The sequence below is a fragment of the Planococcus citri genome, chromosome 3, assembly GCF_950023065.1.
Source record: "Planococcus citri chromosome 3, ihPlaCitr1.1, whole genome shotgun sequence".
Taxonomy (NCBI): Eukaryota; Metazoa; Arthropoda; class Insecta; order Hemiptera; family Pseudococcidae; genus Planococcus; species Planococcus citri.
Window position 1 is genome coordinate 71,485,729 of NC_088679.1, and position 20,506 is coordinate 71,506,234.

The 20,506-nt window shown below is 34.4% G+C and overlaps 2 protein-coding genes across 2 annotated transcripts; one reads left to right on the forward strand and one right to left on the reverse strand.

The window, feature by feature from the left end:
• Nucleotides 1-1,260: 1,260 nt before the first annotated feature.
• On the forward strand, nucleotides 1,261-8,750 carry LOC135841236 (vitellogenin receptor-like). Its single transcript, XM_065358095.1, has 12 exons — nucleotides 1,261-1,566; nucleotides 1,656-1,734; nucleotides 1,892-2,041; nucleotides 3,316-3,460; nucleotides 3,560-3,706; nucleotides 3,870-3,974; nucleotides 4,125-4,265; nucleotides 6,675-6,947; nucleotides 7,168-7,321; nucleotides 7,442-7,664; nucleotides 7,814-8,017; nucleotides 8,138-8,750. The coding sequence occupies exons 2-12, from the start codon at nucleotides 1,684-1,686 to the stop codon at nucleotides 8,363-8,365; spliced, it is 1,821 nt and encodes a 606-aa protein (XP_065214167.1). The 5' UTR covers nucleotides 1,261-1,566; nucleotides 1,656-1,683; the 3' UTR covers nucleotides 8,366-8,750.
• Nucleotides 8,751-12,199: 3,449 nt separating this feature from the next.
• Nucleotides 12,200-14,241, reverse strand: LOC135838833 (lachesin-like). The gene has a single exon (XM_065354621.1). The coding sequence runs from the start codon at nucleotides 14,041-14,043 to the stop codon at nucleotides 12,910-12,912; it is 1,134 nt and encodes a 377-aa protein (XP_065210693.1). The 5' UTR covers nucleotides 14,044-14,241; the 3' UTR covers nucleotides 12,200-12,909.
• Nucleotides 14,242-20,506: the final 6,265 nt, after the last annotated feature.

The following is a 20,506-nucleotide window of genomic DNA, read 5'->3' on the forward strand; positions in this document are numbered from 1 at the left end:
AGACGACTTCAGGTGGGTTCAAGTCATTTTAGAGCCTCCAGCGACTTTTTTGAAAATTACTGGAGCCTCCAGTAGATTTTTGAAACTTGAAATTTCCCCAAAATTTCGTCAAACGAGATGGCGAGAGTTGAAATTCATTCTGCAAACTAATTTCAATACGCTATGAAGTTGACAGCTGGTGAATTTCAAGTCGTTTTGGAGCCTCCAGCGACTGTTTGAAATGTTGTACCTATGGCGTTTTTTTTTTTGGAAAATTGAAATTTCCTAAAAGTAAGAATAGCTGGGAGCTTTAAAACCATTTGAAACCACCATGTAGTCTGCGAAGTAAATTTCAGCTTGCCAACTCCATTTCATAAATTAATGTTGCGGAAATTTCAAGTTTCAAAAATCTACATGGCAGCTCCAGTAACTCTCAAAAAAGTCGCCGAAGGCTCTAAAATGACTTGAACCCACCTGAAGTCGTCTTCAGAGGGTGTTAAAATTGAAGTGTAGACTAAATTTCAGGTTTCCATCTCCATTTGATGAAATTTTGTGAAAATTTGAAGTTTCAAAAATGTGCTTGAGGCTTCAGGAATTTTCAAAAAGCCGCTGGAGGCTCCAAAATGACTTGAAATTCACCTTCAGTACTTCGTAGCGTATTGAAATTAGTTTTTAGAATAAATTTCAGCTTTACAACTCCAATTTGATGGAGTTTTGTGGGAATTTCGAGTTTCAAAAATCTGCTGGAGGCTCCAGAACTGCTCAAAACGGGTTGAAACCGTTTCCAATCAATTTGACATGTCGAAAATGGGGTATATCCCAAATTTCAGCTTTCTTGGTCAATTTGGTAAAATTTTGGTTTTTCCCCTTATTTTTGGCCTAATTTGGATTTTCAAAAATTCACCAAAAATCGAAAAACGCACTTTAGCACTTGAAATTTTGACAGGTGATAAATGTTTGCATGATCTTTGGATCTAGGTTTGTAAGGTTTGAAAAATTTCGTGCAAGTCATATACTGAAACGCAAAATCTGCGATTTCGGCTGACCTGTCAATCAAAATGGCCGCCATTTTGTAAGTAAGGCCAACTTTTTTTTGAACAAGTTTCAAGTTTGCTTTAAAATGTTCCTTAGGATGTCCCTTTTAAGAAAAAAGTTGTCCCGGAGGATCGGTGAGGGGAGGGGTGCAATACTCCTATTGTCATATGCCGGACTATCAAGATTAGAAGACAAAGGCGAAGAAGTCTTCAACAATCATGATATGGATGATGTTTTTTGTTTGTCGATGTCGTCGCCTCGTCGGAGTAAAAACGCACCATCACTGACTTAAGCAAGCACAGCACCAACTGCGAGCGTCGAGCGAATTGTGCAGGAGTACAGGAGTAGAGAATACAGAGAATTGGAAGGCCGGTTTTCTTCTTCGTATTGAAGTTTGAGATTACAACAATATGGTGCAGCTATAATGTTGCGAAATCATTTGTTGTTGATTTAGATTCATTCCTTCTCTTTCATTTCTTTCAGCTTGTCGCATTCACTTTTCAATTCCATCAATTCGTCTGCGGCATCTGATTTCATTTTCGTTGCTGTTAAGTAAGTATTTTTTGTCGAAATCTACTTGCTAATGTCTACAAATTGTTTTGTTCGTGATTAACTATACTAAATTTTACGCGTGATTTTAGTATTCTCACGTGTGTAATTGTGTGAGAAATGATGCATGCTTCAACAGTAATACTCATCTTGATTTGCACTTTTGTCGAGGTAAGTTTGAATTATTTTATTGAAACGTTTGACTATAACTGATCCTGGTAATACTGTATGTACTTAGTACTTACTCGGTCTAATTTGTCATTTGACTCAGTTTATTTGTAAGTGAGTATGCCTTGCATTAATTGACTTTGTTTCATGCTGAAAACAGGTACGCAGCGTTGATTTGGAATACAAAACCTTCCGATGTCCAAATGGAACGTACATCAGCAATCGATTAGTTTGTGATGGAAAAATCGACTGTGTTGGTAACTCGAACTTTAATCGTACATATCATGATGATTCCAATAATTGTGATCAAGTAAATTTGATTTTAAATCTATACTATATTATTACATAATAAGTGTCCACATATTCATTCTTGTGTGCTGCAGTAGAAAAGAGTTTAACGAAACAGACACAGTGTACGGACATCATGGATTGAAAATTAAAAAAACATAATTCCAGTTAATCCAGTTTATGTAGCTTTCGGGGTGGAGATGTTCGCCTTCGATATGAACAGGGACATGATTTTTGTAGCAATACAAATAGCGTGGCTCATGACTCATGAGCATAATCTGAAACCTCCCTGGCCAAAATTTCACTTGCCCAAATTGTTTTTTCGATTCTACATGTAAGCTTTTTTCAACCACTTGTTCTTTCAAATCAGCGATTTCTCGGGGTAATAATTTATCTGGGTAAATTCAGATTCATGAGCTTGAATTTTGACACGATGCGATGCAGCAGTTCATGTAGTTTTCAAAAAATTTCCCTTCGAACGAAAAACCTTACTTTTTTTGAAATTTTTTCTTAACGAGTATTCTGGTCAAAAAGCACACTTGAGATGACCTGCAAATCGGCTCAAATATGGTTAAATCCTTCAAAAAGGCAGAAAATGGGACACAGCTCAATTTTTAGCCAAGTATCTAAATTAATTTCTCCGGATTCTGGAGAAATCAAAATCGAGCTAGAGGCTTCAGATGCCTCGAAATTGTGAAATTTGGTTCGGAGGACTTGATATTACGTACTTTCAGGACTAATTATCTCCATTTTTACTGAATATGTAGGTATGTTCACTTTAAAAAAAATAATGAATCAATAAATCGCCGAAAATTGTCAAATTTTAAACCTTCAAAAATTCATCAAGAAATCGAAAAATCAATCTGGGAAACTCAAATTTTGGTGGCGGGGAGAGGTCAGACTAGGCTGTTGTTTCGATGAGTTCTTTTGGAATTTGATTCGATCCTAATTTCAACACAAGATAACTAGTCTTTTGACATTAAAATTAGGAAGTCATGTCAATGGAATCAATGTGATTGTGTTGGTGTATCTGATCGATAGACCTACCACCTATGACATTGAATAAATAAATAAATAAAGTTTAGTTCTTCTCCATCCTAAAAATATTTTTGTTCACTTTTAAAAATGAAAAAATCGCAAAACTGAAAATACACCAGAGAAACTAGTTTTTTTTTGACAAACTTTTTCTAATTTCCTGAAATATGAAGATTGTTTACCCTGCATGAATAAGGTTAATTGCACGTACAACTGAGCTGCGTTTTCTTTTACATATTTTTATTACTATTTTGATTAAAGGCAAACTGCGGCCCGGGGAAATTCAACTGCAGAACTTCGGAGCTTCATCATGCCCGTTGGCAGATGTCTTATACTTGTAAGAATGCTACAGTTCGATGTAATACCCTTGATGATTGTTTTGATACCAATGACGAATATAACTGCGGTAAGTAAATCAGTAAAAATATTGAAATTCTTTTCTATACCTTAGCTGAACTATTTTTAAACGTGATTCAAAAATCTAACATCATTTCTTTTTTATCAGGCGATGAAATCGATGTTGAAAATTGCTCATTGGGTAGAGGAAAATATTTATGTGACGATGGATTAAGATGTTTGGATTTCAACCTCACTTGTGATGGTTTTTGTAATTGCTTCGATTGTTCTGACGAAAAAAACGGCTGCTTAAATGGTGAGTATAACCTTATAGTACGATATGCAATAATCCACCTCTAGGTACATTTCATATACGTAACTTATAACTTACTCAGGAATATTGTGCAAGGATCTTTCAGGCATCCAGATCTTAGGTAGTTGATACTTTTTTAAATATTTGATCGAAATCTTTTTTGCAGACGGATATTCGAACGATAATACTGTAAAATCGTCTCAAATAGCGTGTTTCAAGTCTCCTAATGGACCTTTGTGTTGTTCAGAATTCGATTCTATTTATTGTCAAGGTGAATATAAAAAACGCTTTTATAAACCTATTTTTTTTTTTTTTTTATCGACATGACGAACTTGGTAAATACTTACCTATTACCTGATTTGGTATTTTATTTTCAATGTGTTTATCAATTTATTATTCCATGTGCGGTTTCAATTCGAAGAATGCGACTCACGAAATGATATTTGCGATCACAAATGTGTTCAATTGGTCAATACGAGTTATTCCGGATGTTTTTGTGACGAAAATTATGTCGCACGATTCGGCGATATCAGGAATTCCAAATGTTGGCCGCAGAATAACAGTGAGTCCAAGTATTTACCTAGATACTCGTATATGTAAAAGAAAGTTTTAAATTTGTCTTGCTCACATCTCACGAGGGAACCTCTTGAGGTGTCCGCCTCCAAATTGAACGGGACCGCGATTTTTGGAAAGAGCATGTTCTAAACCTCTAAACCCCCAAATCCAAATTTTCAGCTGCCCAAGTTCATTTTTCGTTTTTTGGCGAATTTTTGAAAATCCAAAATTGACTATTTTGTGATTTATGCTTTTTTAAAAAAAAGTACATACGTACTTACTTGATCAGTAAAAATGTTCAAAATAAGTCCTAAAACTGATATTACCCCCCCCCCCATCCAAATTTAGCCAATTCCAGCCATTCTGGAGCCTCCAGCGCGATTTTTCAATTTCTCCAAAATTTTGAATTTGCTCCAGAATGCGTGAATATGAAGTTGGGCAGCTAAAAATCGAGTTGTGTATTATACTCGATCTGTTTAACAAGTTTATCCACATTTGAGTCGGTTTTGGAAGGGATACCTCAAGAGTGGTTTTTTTGACCAGCTTTTTTCATAATAAAAAATCCAAAAAATCAAAATTTTACCGTTTGTGTGGAAATTTTTGAAATTCACGCGAATTGCTGTATTTTGTCCAAAACTAACGCCCCAAATCCAAATTTCACAATTTCCAGCCATTCTGGAGCCTCCAGCGGGATATTTCAATTTCTCCAGAATTTTGAATTTGCCCCAGAAGGCGTGAATATACAGTTGGGCAGCTAAAAATCGAGTTGTGTATTATACTCGACCTGTTAAGCGAGTTAAACCACATTTGAGCCGATTTTGAGAGTGACACCTCAAGAGTGGTTTTTTGACCAGCTTTTTTCAAAATTAAAAAATCCAAGAAAATCAAAAGATAACCATTTGTGAGGAAATTTTTGAAATTTGCGCGAATCGCTGTATCTTGTCCGTAACTAACCCCCCAAATCAAAATTTTACAATTTCCAGCCATTCTGGAGCCTCCAGCGCGATTTTCAATTTCTCCAGAATTTTGAATTTGCCCCAGAAGACGTGAATACGAAGTTGGGCAGCTAAAAATCGAGTTGTATATTACACTCGACATGTTTAACGAGTTTATTCACATTTGAGCCGATTTTGAGAATGACGCCTCAAGAGTGTTTTTTTGAGGTGTCACTCTCGCGTCAAAACGGCTGGAAATGGTAGAAATTCCACTCCGGGGGTTAGTTTTGGACAAAATACAGCGATTCGCACAAATTTCAAAAATTTCCTCACCAACTGTTATCTTTCGATTTTTTGGATTTTTTAAATTTGAAAAAAGCTGGTCAAAAAACACTCTTGAGGTGTCGCTCCCGAAATCCGCTCAAAAGTAGATTAACTCGTTAAAGAGGTCGAGTATGATACACAACTCGATTTTTAGCTGCCCAACTGCATATTCACGTCTTCTGGAGCAAATTCAAAATTCTGGAGAAATTGAAAAATCGCACTGGAGGCTCCAGAATGGCTGGAAATTGTGAAATTTGGATTTAGGTTTTTTTTTGCACAAAATACAGCGATTCGCGTGAATTTCAAAAATTTCCACACAAACGGAAAACTTTTGATTGTTTAGATTTTTTAATTTTGAAAAAAGCTGTTCAAAAAGCCACTTTTGAGGTGTCACTCTCAAAGTCGGCTCAAATGTGGATAAACTCGTTAAACAGGTCGTGTATAATACACAACTCGGTTTTTAGCTGTCCAACTGCATATTCACGCCTTCTGCAGCAAATTCAAAATTCTGGAGAAATTGAAAAATCGCGCTGGAGGCTCCAGAATGACTGGAAAGGGTGAAATTTGGGTTTGGGTTATTATTATTGTTTTTGGGACTTATTTTGACCATTTTTACTGATCAAGTACGTACTTTTAAAAAAAAGCATAAATCGCCAAAAACAGTCAATTTTGAATTTTCAAAAATTCGCCAAAAATCGAAAAATGAACTTGAGCAGCTGAAAATTTGGTTCTGGGGGATTTAGACTATGCTCTTTCCAAAAATCGCAGTCCCGTTCAAATCGGAGTGTGACACCTCAAGAGATTCCCTTTGTAAGTACATAATTATATGTGAAAGAAAGTTTTAAATTAGTCTTGCACACATCTCAGAAGCAAAATTTTCTACAAATTTTCTCCAGCTTACTTACCTACATTGAAATTGGTACTGAGAATTTGATCTTGTCAAATTTTAACCTTTTACAATGATTTTCTATTTATTTATGTAGCTCTTATTCTCGATTTTTGACCGTTGAAGTTGTACAATCTTACTTAATTCATCCTAAACGTCTCTCACCTACTCCTTAAAAGATAAAATTTCGACGAAAAAAAAATAATAAGTACAGCTCTAACTTATTAGAGCACCCTTATATCAATTTTCAAGAACGCATTTATTTTTACAGTGGTAAACGGGATTACGCTATTGTACTGGACAAATCGCAGATTCAGATCAAGGAATCTTTTCACCCATACGGATTATGTTTTGAAAGAATTGACGTACGAATGTACTGCCTCAACTGCCGCCCATGATTACTCGTATTACGCTATCGATGAAAATTTCAGAAGCAATCTTGTTTATTCTGATTATTTTCATAATGATTCGACCCCCAAGAATAAACGAATTTTCAAAATGTCAACGATTTCTAAAGATGAGCCGCACGAAGTCATCAAGTCTGGTATGTAATTTAATTTATGAATAAAATACCTACGTACTTAATCTCTTCTAATTCTAATTTCTTGAGAAATTTCGAATGGTTGTAACTTCAGCTTTGAACATACATAGTGAGTTTGAAGGAATTTCAAACTTTCTATTTCTTTATTGCACAAAGTTTCATTTATCTGGTACCTGGTTGCTCATTTATGTACAATATTATACCTAATACCTGCGCGTTTCAGATGAAAAAATTGTATCTCTTGCTGTCGATTGGATAACGAATAATATTTATTATTCAACATCATCGTCTCTGTCAGTTTGTTCAAATGACGGTAGAATTTGCAAACAGCTCAAATCCGGTGATATCAGTATTGTTACGTTGGCTCCAAAATTTGGGTAGGCTATGGTTACCTATCTATAATATTTAATTTCGAATATGTGCCATATTGCTAGCTACTTTCTACTACCTACTTGATCAGAAAGCTGCATAATTAATAAACGGTCTTATTATTACAGATTAATGTTTTGGGTTGCACCCTTGGGATGGGACTTATATTATGTGGTAAAGTCTTCGATGGATGGATCCAGCGAGAAGTATTTCAATGACGTTAATATAATGGAGGCTGCAGGTACAATGCTGGTAGCGGATGAATTAACCGAGAGGTTATATTTCTATAGAACTGGATTTAGATCTGGATCTCAGATACGATCTGTAACTTTTAAAGGAGATCAAATGAAGGTACAGTACATTACACGTATAGTGACATTGGTCGTATTTGATGCTATTGTATATGTACCTATGCTTATAATTATCTCACATTCAGGCTACGTAGGTAGTAGGTACCTATTGAATAATGTTAACCGCCTTTTTTAAAACTTTTTTTTTAGGTTTGGACATTCGATTCTGATATGCACTTTGGCACTGTTTTCGAAAATGAAATTTTCTTCATCAGTAATGATCAAAATAGAATTTCCAGCATGAATTTGAAAACTAAAATAGTTTCGCAGCGAGTTACCATCGACAAAAGTTTGTACCCGAATGATGTCATAAATAAATTGCACGTGTATAATCCTCTCCTTCAACGAACCAAGGTAAGGAATCGCTCAAAAAAGCTACCTATGTACTTTCCATATTTTGACGTGATTTTATTTTGAATCGCTTCGTCCAACTTGAGAAAATCTACATGTTGAATTTATTTATTTCATTTTCAGATTCCGAATCCTTGTCCAGCGTCGTGCTCTGGATTATGTTTGCTGCGCCCGTCTTCGTCTAAAGGTTTTTTAAATTACACTTGTTTGAATGATGAATCTGGGTCCACTATTAGTTTTGGCGTTTTAGTGTTTATTATAGTTTTAGGGAGTGGTCTTATTTTCACTGGTGTTCATGTTTTGTATTTTAAAGTTTACAAGCGAAATTCTTTGAAATTTTGTTGTACATAATGGTACATATTTGTATACTTACCTAAATGTGAAAAAAGATCAAGGAATAGAAATAGAATAAGGTAACCTAAAGATAGATCGAGTTTTTCGTCAGTATAAGATGCAATTTTTCCTTTCAATTGCTTGTAGAGGAAGAAACAGCTTCAAGTTTTATTATTAGGTTTTGCTTAGTTTTTAGTATTTACCAGTTTTAAAGTATAATTTTTTTTTAAATATTATTATTCCAGTGCAGTTTTTTTTTATTAAATGCTCATACTTTTTTGGTAGGTATTCGTTAATTATTAATTGAATCCGTGTGGTCTCGAAAAATTTCATTAATGTGAACAAAGAAACGCTGTGTCAGTGTATCAGAGATGGTAGAATAAATAATAAATAATTTCGTGAACTTTTATCCAACCCTGTAATTCTTAAGAATTTGTATCTGATGCGATCTTTTATTAAACCTTTCTTCAAGAATCATGAAACTTGAGTTCACAATTCACATTTTATGTCAATCTGTTAAAAATTTAAATGCGACAAATTTTTCATTTTTTTGCTGAAATAATTTTTTGGAAAAAATTTTTAATTCGAAATTAACTAACGCATTTCGAAATTTTGGAGGTCACAATACGCCACAGATTTGAAATGGAGGGACATTTTTGGAAACTAATAGTGCCTGGTTTAAAACCTGGCAGCGAATTTTAACTGCTCAAGTGACATTTATTTTTTGATCTGAAGGTGTTTTTAAGTTTTTTTTAAAAAAAAATGGCAGCTAAAAATCAAATTCTGACGTTTTTGGTCTAATTTTCATAATTTTTGCTTTAAAAAAAGGCATTTTTAAAAAAGAAAAAAAACGTGAACTTTGAAAAAATCGCCATTTTGGGATTTTCGAAAATTCGCCAAAAATTAAAAAATTAATTTGGGTGGATGAAATTGTTTTTTCCAAAAATCGTGTACCTAACCGATTAAACCAGCAGTGAGCATTCCCAGACAGCTTCAGTGATCTAATAACGAGTTCAGAATTTCATTTTGGACTTTTTTATGTCAACTTATCCAGAATGAAAGATTCCAAAATTCCGCTGGAGTCTACAAAACGGCTTCAAAGAACCATTAATCGATTCAAGAGTTTGAAACTAGAGCATGAAAATCAATTTTAGCCTTCCATCTGAATTCAATCAATTTTTAATATTTTTATAAAAAAAAATTGGCAGTGTTTAAATTTTTAAAAAATCACCAAGAATCAAATAATGAACCGCGATACCGGAAATTTAGACTGGTTACGTATTTTTGGACGTCTTTGCGACTTGAATAATAAATCTTTAATTTCGATACAGACTTCAATCATTTCCTTTATTTTCTTTTGAATTTGCACCGCTTTTGAAATATGCATGCCTAAAAGGCCAAAAGTAATTTCCAAATCTATCAAATATTTTCATGCTGGTTATTTTTTTGTAGTTCGGTGTATTTCTTGCCCCAATGGTATGATACCTCTACCTACCTACTGACTTACCAGAATTGAATTTCTCCCATTTCCATTTCTAGCTGATCGGCATCACTGTAACAACGTTACTCGGGAGTTGTTTTGTTTTCTCGTAATTTTTTCATCGCATTTACTCCTTCAAAGTTCAAATACTTTATGAAACACCTATTGTAAAAATTAATTTAAACAACTGTAGGCAGATTTCAAGAAAAATTGATTTTTATTTTCTTCCATCGTGTTCAACCTGATCTGATCCATTAGGCCTATTGTTAGGCCAGATTGTAAATTCACATTCAGTACAGAGTTATAAAAGTAATTTACGGCCAAATTTCATATTTTTAGAAATGAAATAGGTGATACTTTGAAAATTGCTAAATTATTTAATAGGTAAATATCTACTCAATTGAATTTCAAAGTACATAATAAAAAAAAGAATAGAAATTTAAAATTAAAAAAAAAAGATAAAATTCATAATAAAAGTAAGGTAATTTATGCAGTACCATGCATATATTAGGTAAAGAATTAATCTCAAAACACTTACTATGTAGATGAGGAGCTGAGAATCAAAACTCACATTTGCCACCATAAACGATTTTGAGAAAAACGCGAAAAACTGAGTTAGTAGTGTTGCCAGTTGAAAAAACTTATAATACCAAAATGAATCATTAGATAGCGCTACTAGCACACGATTCCGTGTGTTGGCTGATTTTAACCTAGCTCCCTTCTGCTTTAATATCCAGACAAACAATGGCAAATGTGAGTTTTGACTCCAAGATTTGCGATCAAATTTTTTTTCACTGTTTTAATTTCGAGGATAGGGAAAAGTTTGATAACAAGCTGAATTTTGGTAATCGTTGTTTTTTTGATACGCTGAACACGAATTTGGAGTGTCCAGGTGAATCCGGTGTACGCTTCCCCCTTTTTTGTGGACCTTAAGCCCCCAAATTTGTTTTTTTGGGGTTAAGTCCGAAAATAAAATATGCAATTTTATGCAAAATTTATGTTTTTTGGGTCGCAGAATACGAATTTGACAATATTTTTTTTGTAGGGGTGGGGGATGAGGGGGTGAGGGGGGCGAGAAATTCAAAATTTGACTATAATGATGTGTGATATGTTGAAATGTATGTTTTTGAGGGTGTAGATCACGAATTTGACAATATTTTTTTCGTAGGGGTCAATGGTGGGGGCTGAGGGGTGAAAATGGTTAAAAATTCAAAATTTGACTATAATGATGTGTGATATGTCGATATGTATGTTTTCGAGGTTGTAGATCGCGAATTTGACAATATTTTTTTCGTAAGGGTTAATGGTGGGGGATGAAGAGGGTGAAAAATTCAAAATTTGACCAAAATGATGTGTGATATGTCGAAATGTATGTTTTTGAAGGTGTAGATCACGAATTTGACAATATTTTTTTCGTAGGGGTGAATTGTGGGGGATGAAGGGGGTGAAAACGGTGAAAAATTCAAAATTTGACCATAATGATGTGTGATATGTCAAAATGTATGTTTTTGAAGGTGTAGAAAAGGTGAAGGGTGGGGGATGGAGAATTTTCTATTGGAGAGCCGTCAAAGTCCCTGGAAGAAAAAATTTGTAACATTTAAACAAAATTCACCATGATTTTTCACTATTATTGACTGTTGTGGTCGCCGGGGCATTCGGGGGCAAAAATGGCAAATGACATCTAGGAATACACTAGTATCTTAAGTACTAGCCCCTGGGATTTCCCGTGCATCTACGTGCAAAAATTTGTTCTATTCCTATTTATGTAGCAGAGTAGGCAAAAAACGGAGTTTTAACGTAAATTAAACCTCTATACATAATGACTTTATAACAACTAAAATCGAGTAAATTGATGAAAATTACTCACTTTCAGTTGAATTATTCATACTTGGTACATTTCGACATATCACACATCATTATAGTGAAATTTTGAATTGTTCACCGTTTTCACCCCCTTCATCCCCCACAATTCACCCCTACGAAAAAAAATATTGTCAAATTCGTGATCTACACCCTCAAAAACATACATTTCGACATATCACACATCATTATGGTCAAATTTTGAATTTTTCACCCCCTTCATCCCCCACCATGAACCCCTACGAAAAAAATATTGTCAAATTCGCGATCTACAACCTCGAAAACATACATTTCGACATATTACACATCATTATAGTCAAATTTTGAATTTTCAACCATTTTCACCCCTCAGCCCCCACCATTGACCCCTACGAAAAAAAAATTGTCAAATTCGTGATCTACACCCTCAAAAACATACATTTCGACATATCACACATCATTATAGTCAAATTTTGAATTTCTCGCCCCCCTCACCCCCTCATCCCCCACCCCTACAAAAAAAATATTGTCAAATTCGTATTCTGCGACCCAAAAAACATAAGGGAGAATACCATTGTACCATTTTTTTAGGGTTCATTGTATGTTTTTGAATTACGCCCGTTTTGAGGGTGCTTACAGTCCACTGTGCACCCCTACTTTGAGTGACCATAGGTCAACCCCCTTTGGGGTGGGAAACTTCGCTGACTCTTCATTCGACGTGGAATAGTGAAACGAAATCGATGAGAAGCATTTTGCATAAAATTGCATATTTTCGGACCTGAACGCTTAAAAACAAATTTGGGGGTTTAAGGTCCACAAAAAAGGGAGAAGCGTACACCGGATTCACCTGGACACCCCAAATTCGTGTTCAGCGTATCAAAAAACCCCCGTGTACCAAAATTCAGCTTGTTATCAAACTTTTCCCTATGGAATTTTGCAAACAAAACTAAGTTTTCATTGGCCAATGTGAGTTTTGATTCTAACCCTTGGTTTTGAAAGTGAATTTCACACCAAAATGACTTTGATCCAAAAAAACCGAATATGTCACATTATAGAGTGTAAAACGGTATATCCAAATCTGCCATAAAAACGGTTTTTTTTTTTTGGAAAATGTGAGTTTTGATTCTCAGCTCCTCATATCTACAATTCTACAGCTCATTTCTGAAGCAAATTACAAGCGGAATGTGCAATTGTGTACGTACAAATAGGTACAGTGAAATATAGAGGTGAGTATATGTACCATCTAAATCATACGAAATAACAAGAAAAATCTAGTCAAGAATTTAAGCATACACACTATTCCGATCAGCAGTAAAATAACAACTGCCGAAAAAATTAATAACCAAACAACGAAACCATTCGATGTGGGCTTGAAATTTTCATTTGGCATTTCTGAAATTTTCAACAAAAATTCAACACCAGTCATTTCATCCTCTCCGATTTCATTTCGAGCTCTAACTGAGTACACTCCATACTGCCAGGTGAGAGTATTGTTTATCCTCAATGTCACATCGTATAAGTCAACCTCTTTTTCGAACATCTGTACGTTCAACACAAACGTCGAATTATCTTCCAAGTGTAACGGTAGACCATCTTTGAACCAGGAAATCTCAGGTTTAACGTGAGATTCTACTTTGCATACCAAAAATGTGGTTAACTTTACGACTTTCCTCAATGCACACTCGTGAATTACAGGTGCATATTGCAAAAGTTTAACTTCGAAATTCCGTACAACGTTTCCGATCGAGTTCTGCGCGATGCAGTTGTATATCCCTGTATCTTGTTTAGTAATTTTATCGAATTTTAAAACCGAAGAGTTTGAGGTGCTCATGGGATCGCCATAGAAATGCGAGTAATGCTGGAAATACACGTTGGGTTGCGGTATGCCACCAGCATCGCAGTCGAGCGAAACGGTCGAGTTCGAATAAACTTTAAAAACTTCAGTAACATTTCTGTTGTAAAAATATGGATGCCCGAAAACTTCCAGTTGCGTTGATCGAGAAACATTATAGGGTTGTATTTCGCAAATATAAGTTCCAAGATCGCTTACCTGAACTTGACGAATTTTTAAATGGCAGGTGCGATTTGTAGAATCAAAATTAACGTTGATTTGGTGGTTTTCGCTGTCTATTGATTCTGCGGTGGAATTCGGCGAGTCGAAGAGTATTCTTTTCCAGATCATGGAATCGTCAGCATGCAAAGTGTCTGCTACACACAGAAGTTCTGCTGGTTTTCCAATAGTTGAGTTTAATTTCGATGTGATGAACGTAATTTGTGGCAGGTTGCTTGAGTTTGTAAGTGTTTGCTGAGAAAAGACACTCGATAGGATGCACATCAGAAGACATGTTACTTTACCGGCGATTAAATCACGTTTCATGATTGTAGTTGGTAGATCTAGATAAGCTTAGTTTAATTTCACAACGATTCACAATATGAAAAATCTAGTTTAAAGATTGTCTTACTCACGTTAGAATGTTAGATAGGTTAACTGAACAGGATATATCTACGATTGATGAAACTGCTAATTGTAAAATGCCAGACGATGCGATTCTTTCGTCTGGCTCTGACTCTCGTAAGATATGGTATTTTCCATTAGGTCAACTAATTTCTTTTATTTGGCTGTAAAATACTGAGTGGGCATTGTTTGAAAAACATCGGCGAGGTTGTATTGTAATAATAATCTAATCAAATCATTGTCGAATCAGCATAAAAATGCAATACGAGTAAGATTCGTGGAAAAATTTTCCTTTCATCATTCTGTTTGTAGATTATAAGTACCTAATATCTACTCGTACAGCTGTGGCAGTAAACCTCGTACTAAAATTAAACTACTGTTTTGTTTATATCTACGGTTGGATAGAATAGGTCTAGTTCTTATTCATATTCATCTACCTACCAGTGAGGCCCTTTAAGTTTAATCACAAGTTTTTTGAACCAATCCTCTAAAATAGTTGAATGGTTTTCATGAAAAAAATAATTCCAAAACATTGTATTCTTTAACTTTACTAAACAATAAGTTGGCTCTTAAAAACCAGACAAAATGATATAAAATCTATGCAATGTACACACGGTACAACTCGTAATTTCCAAAATTCAAAATATTTTCAAGTTTTCGAAAAGGGTCTGGCTGAATAAAGGGTAACATGGGCCCCCACTACGATTTTGTTTCTGATGGGCTCAGATGATGTCCCATTTGATGAAAAAAAATCGACTCCCCTCTCAGTTTCTCACCCCTTCCTGTATTTTTAGCTGTTTTATTTCGTTAATTTCAAATAAACTTTACAGGTAGGTACCTACTGGTACAAATTGAGGAAAATTTTCGTTATTTGGTACCAAGTTACATCACTTAGAGGGATATTCACGACATTTTTTTCATCAATTTTAATTACTTAGCATATTTTTGTGGTTTTTTCGCCATTTGAAATTTTCGAATGTAAAAAGCTCAGGTAAAGCTGAGAGCGACCACTTTTTAAAAATTATCAAAGTACTTTTTTTTTTATGTAGAATTTCCCTGCGTACTGCGTACCTACTTGGTTTTTTCGATTTTGTTGCCCTAAAAAGCCGAAAATTGCAAAAAACTGCAATGAAAATGTAGCTGTAATTATTTTATTTACATGTTTTTACTCAATAAAAATATACATTTACAATTTGCATTCGAAATATTCAAAAAACTAATGAAATATTTTTCTGAATCATCAAAATTCAAAAGGAACCCTCCCCCCTTTCCCCGTACATATTTACCTATAAGGCTGACTGCTTGAAGATTCAAACCTGTACATCAGTATAAAATTTAAGTGGACCACGAAAAGAAATGTCAGACGATTTTGATCAAATTCGGCGAGGAAATCTTCATTTTGTGTAAAGAAGTTGCCAAACAAAAAAAATCAGCTCCACAGGAGTCTCTAGAGGGGAGATATGGGCCCTAAAAAAAAGGCATTCGAAAAAAATTGTATTTCTCTCTATATTTCTCAAGTTTTTGAAATTGGTACCACTGCATTCCACAACTGATATCTTTCTATGCTTCTTTAATTGTCCTAGGCCATTTTTTCCAATACAGGTTGAGTGGGAACTTGAGCGAAAAAACTGCCTTTTTTTAAAAAAGAAATTGCTTCCTCTTATGTAGGTATCTGTTGGAATTTGGCCATTCTTTCCAAATCAGGTTGAGTGCATTTACCTACTGAAGCAAAAAAACCACATTTTTTCGAAATTCGCTCTCTCCTTCAGGAACTTCTGTATGACTAAAACAATTTCTGGGTGACTTTTAATTTGAAATGAAGGAGCCTACTGAATCTCACCAAAACTGCTCCACTTTTTTGAATTTAAGTTGAGTGAAATAGTCCAGTCGGTAATTTCCAAAAAGTCGCCGGAGGCTCCAAAACAACTGGATATCTACTGGTAGTTGACTTCATAGCGTATTGAGATTATAGTATACATCAGAGTGAATTTTTGCTTTTCCAACTGCTTTTTATGAAGTTTTAAGTTTCTTATAAAATCTGTTGGAGGCTCTAGGAATTTTTGAAAAGTCGCTGGAGACTCCAAAGTGACTTGAACCAACCTGCAGTCGACTTGATAGCGTATTGAAATTCGAGTACACACTGAATTTTGGATTTCCAACTCTGTTTGTTAAATTTTTATGGAGATTTCGAGCATTGAAATATCTGCTGGAGGCTCCAGTAATTTCCAAAAAGTCGCTGGAGGCTCCAAAACGACTTGAAATCTACTTGCAGTTGACTCCCTAGCGTATTGAAATTAGTTTACAGAATGAATTTTAGCTTTCCAACTGCTTTTGATGAAATTTTGAGGAAATTTCAAATTTCAAAAATCTACTGGAGGCTTGCAAGAATTTTAAAAAAGTTGCGGGTGTCCATGAAATGACTCAAGCCCACCAGCGGTCGACTTAATAGCGTGTTTAAATTGGATTGCAGCGTGAATTTCCGTTTTCCAACTTCTTGTGACAAAATTTTGTGGATATTTCGAGTTTCAAAAATGTGCTGGAGGCTCCAGAACTGTTTGAAACGGTTTTGAATCGTTTCCCACCGATTTGACAGGTCGAAAATAAGGCATGTCCTTAATTTCAGCTTTATAGCTCAGTTTGGTAAAATTTTGATTTTTTTCTTATTTTTGGCCAACATTTTTCGAGGTTTGACTAAAAATTTTGTTAAAATGACCGGACTAAAAATTCACATACGATCATTATTTTGAAAGCTTTGACCAGTACCTATGGCAAAAAATCCAATGTCAATTTTGAATAAGTTTTCACTAGGAGAGGAGAAGAGGGTGATTGGGGATACAGAAAAATATTGCATCATTTTTTTGAATAATTTTCAAAGCAGCAAACTGTAAATTTACATTTGTATTGAGGAAAAACATGTTAAGGGCAAGGGCTCTTGAAGCAACGAAATCGAAAAAACCAAGTACGGAGGGAGACTCTCCATAAAAAACGAGCGTTTGATAATTTTAAAAAAAAGATCGCTCTTCGCTTTATCTGAGCTTTTTATACGTTTGAAAACTTCAAATGGCGAAGAAACCATGAAAATTCGAATTAAAACTGATGAAAAAAAATATCGTGAATACTCCTTTAAGATGAAATGTGACTTTGTACCAAATAACGAAAATTTTCCTCAATTTTTATCAACATGTACATACCTACCAATAAAATTTGTTCGAATGCAACGAAATGAAATGGCTAAAAAACAGTAAGGGATGGGAGTATAGGATCAAAAATTTCTATGGGATTTTTTCTCATCAAATGGGACATTATCTGAGTCCGTTGGAAAGAAAATCGTAGCGAGCCCTATTTCATCTCTTATTCGCGCTCTGTTACGAACCGACATCACAACGAAAACAAACATATAAGAAATAACATGTGTATTCTTTTGTCTCATAACTTAAGACTGATTTTTACAGTAAAATGTATCGATATTTATATTAAAAAAAAGGAAAAGTACAAACCACCAGTATTAGTGAGAAGGAGAAGAACAAGGATCATTAAGGATGAAATTAAGAGGAAAAGGAAAACAAAAAGTGGATTTTGGAAGAAGATAGCAAGGTTAAAAAATATTGATAGGTAATTAGTCTAGGGCAGGTATGTATGTATTAGGTATTATATAATAGTGGCAAAGCCACAACAAAATGATTAAAAAATAGGTGATTAAAAAATATAGGTAATTAAGAAGAAGGTTAATATGAGTATTTATATAGGTAGATACTAGGTAGTATAATATATTAGTGGTGCGGACATAACACCCCCTGATGAAGAAACGACTATAAATCGGAGCGGGGTCTTGCGCTTCTTCGCATTCGATTTGAGGCTCTAACATTCAATGGAATTTCCTCAATGTTGACTGGAATTGACTGTAGCATTAATGGGGAATGTACTTCGCGTGTAGGAATGGCTATACGTCTTGTTCTACACTTGCAGTAGAAGTATATAAACAAAAAAGTACAAATGATGATAGTGATGACAACTACTGTCCAATTAACAGTTGTTTGATGACGATTAATGAAGTTTTGATCGAATAATTTTTCTTCTTCTTGTTGTAGTGTTGATAGGGTTTTAAAATTCATAGCATTGAATTGTTGTAGTTTTGGAATGGTCAAGATTTTTTGTTTATGCAATACTATGTCAGGAATAGAAAGGTTTAAGGTACGAAGCTCTTGAGCAATATATCCATGGTAGTCAGATATTGCATGAAAGTAATATTCCTTACTTTGACCTTTGCAACCTGCTGGAATGGTCAGGATTCCATTTTTTGAGATGGCATATTGAGTTATTTGTCTATCACAGTAAAGTTTCAAAATTGTTTCTTGGGTTAATGAAAATAACCATCGGTTGTTTCCAAGGGAGTGCCAAATTTCTGTATCAGCTATCATCTGAGTAAGGTTACAATTTCTTGAAGTTCCCATTTGAATGCTTACTTCGCATGGTGTATCAATGGCAATTTGAGTTTGTGGGATGTAACATATTTGAAATAAAGGTTCAATTTCTTTACATTGGGATAAGTTGTCCAGAAATCCATATTTTGTGGTTTTAAAATCAACAAGTACATACGGTTTAGTAGGAATAATAAAATGATATAGGTTAGGTTCAACAGATGAGGAGAAGGGAAAAGGAATACTTTCATATAGGAAATATTGTTCATTTTCTATTAAGGGAATAGAAATGGCAAAATAAATGGTATTATTAGCGAACTCCGTTTCAATTGTGCAAAGATCAGTTAATTTTCGAATTGTTGATGTTTTTGTGTTTTTATTGATGTCTATAGGGAACATTTGATCTGAAGGAGTTTTGATAGTTAGTAAGTATTTTTTCAAGTCATTAGTTGTTACTATAGTAGGGTGAAGAGTGTGTTGTTTTGACATAAGAATAGCGTTTTGTAGAGAACTCATATCAGCAAAGGCGACATCATATAATGTATTGACAGCTATTTCAATTTGTTGGTATTGGGACTCAATAAGTAGTTTGTCTGTTGTGTTACTGAGTTTATTTAGTTCTAAATTGATTTGTTCAGTTGCATTGTATAATATTTGTTGATTTTTTTCAAAAATTTCAGTTGAAGCTTCAAAATTTTTAATAGTATTTCCAATCAATTGGATATTTCTACGCTGTAATTCGATTAATGAAGCAGTATCAGTTGATACACTAGAGAGTGATGACTTAGCTGCAACTAAACCAATGAGGAAACTTAAGGCGACAGCTCCTGTAGCTAGAAGAATACTTCTTTTTTCTCGTATTCTAGATAATTTTTCTGTTGTGGTTTTTATATTTTCAAGTTCAACTTCGAGACTTGAGTACATACCACTCCAGGAATTTAGTTTTGAGGTTTTATTAAGTTTTTGAGCCATTTGATCTAAATAATACAAACGGTCTCTAATGTATGTGATTTGAAGTTCAAGTGAACTTATATTAACAGATGAAATTAAGTGCCAGTTGGCATTATGATTACCTACTGTCCCTAAGTTGTTAAGATATAGACCTGTATTGTCGTTAATATTTCTGATAATATCAAATGAAAATACGTTGGTGAATATAAGGCTGAATAAGAAGAGTACTTTAAATGGTTGTAATAAATTAGCGTGATAGGTTTTTTCTTTTCCATCCATATCGATGGTTACATTTGGGTAATTTGTTTTAATCACTTTGAAAGGTCCTTCAAAGGGTTTGCTTAAGGCTCCACGTTGTTTTTGAGTGTTTCTAGTCTTCAGTTTTACGGTGTCTCCAACAGCATAAGGGAATTTATCATTCGTTTTCTTATCATATTTATTTTTTGATTTTTCTTTAGAAATTTGTTGAGCTTTAATAGCTTTTTCATGAATGTTTTGAAATTTGATTTTCAAATCAGTGATGTAATCTTGATAAGATGCATTAGTCTTGAGATAGGGTATCACAGGTTTTCTACCAAAGAGAAGTTCATAAGGGGAGAAATTAGTTGATGAATGGATGGCTGTATTAAAAGCATAAACTGCCATGTCTAGGTATTCATCCCAATTGTTGCGATCCAAATTTATATAGAATTTTAGATTGGTTTTTATGGTTCCATGACTTCTCTCAAGTGCTCCATTGGTCTCAGGATGGTATGGACTGCATTCCAATTTTTCTATTCCAAGAACTGCCGTGAGTTCTTTCATTAAATTGGAATTGAACGCTGAACCTTGGTCCGATAAAATTCTAGAGGGAATTCCATACTGACAAATGATTTTTAAGAGTACTTTCACAGTTAGTCCTGCATCAGTAGTAGGTGTACCAGTGAGAAAGATAAATTTTGTCAAATTATCTTGAACTGATAAGATATGCTGATTACCATTAATAGTAAGAGGTAGTGGACCAACATAGTCCAAAG

Bases quoted from the DNA above. Each gene is read 5' to 3' on its own strand.
- LOC135841236 (XM_065358095.1), top strand. From the start codon at position 1,684: ATGATGCATGCTTCAACAGTAATACTCATCTTGATTTGCACTTTTGTC. The intron at 3,707-3,869 runs GTGAGTATAACC...TCTTTTTTGCAG, and splicing joins AAAAAACGGCTGCTTAAATG to ACGGATATTCGAACGATAAT. The intron at 6,948-7,167 runs GTATGTAATTTA...TGCGCGTTTCAG, and splicing joins GCACGAAGTCATCAAGTCTG to ATGAAAAAATTGTATCTCTT.
- LOC135838833 (XM_065354621.1), bottom strand. From the start codon at position 14,043: ATGAAACGTGATTTAATCGCCGGTAAAGTAACATGTCTTCTGATGTGC.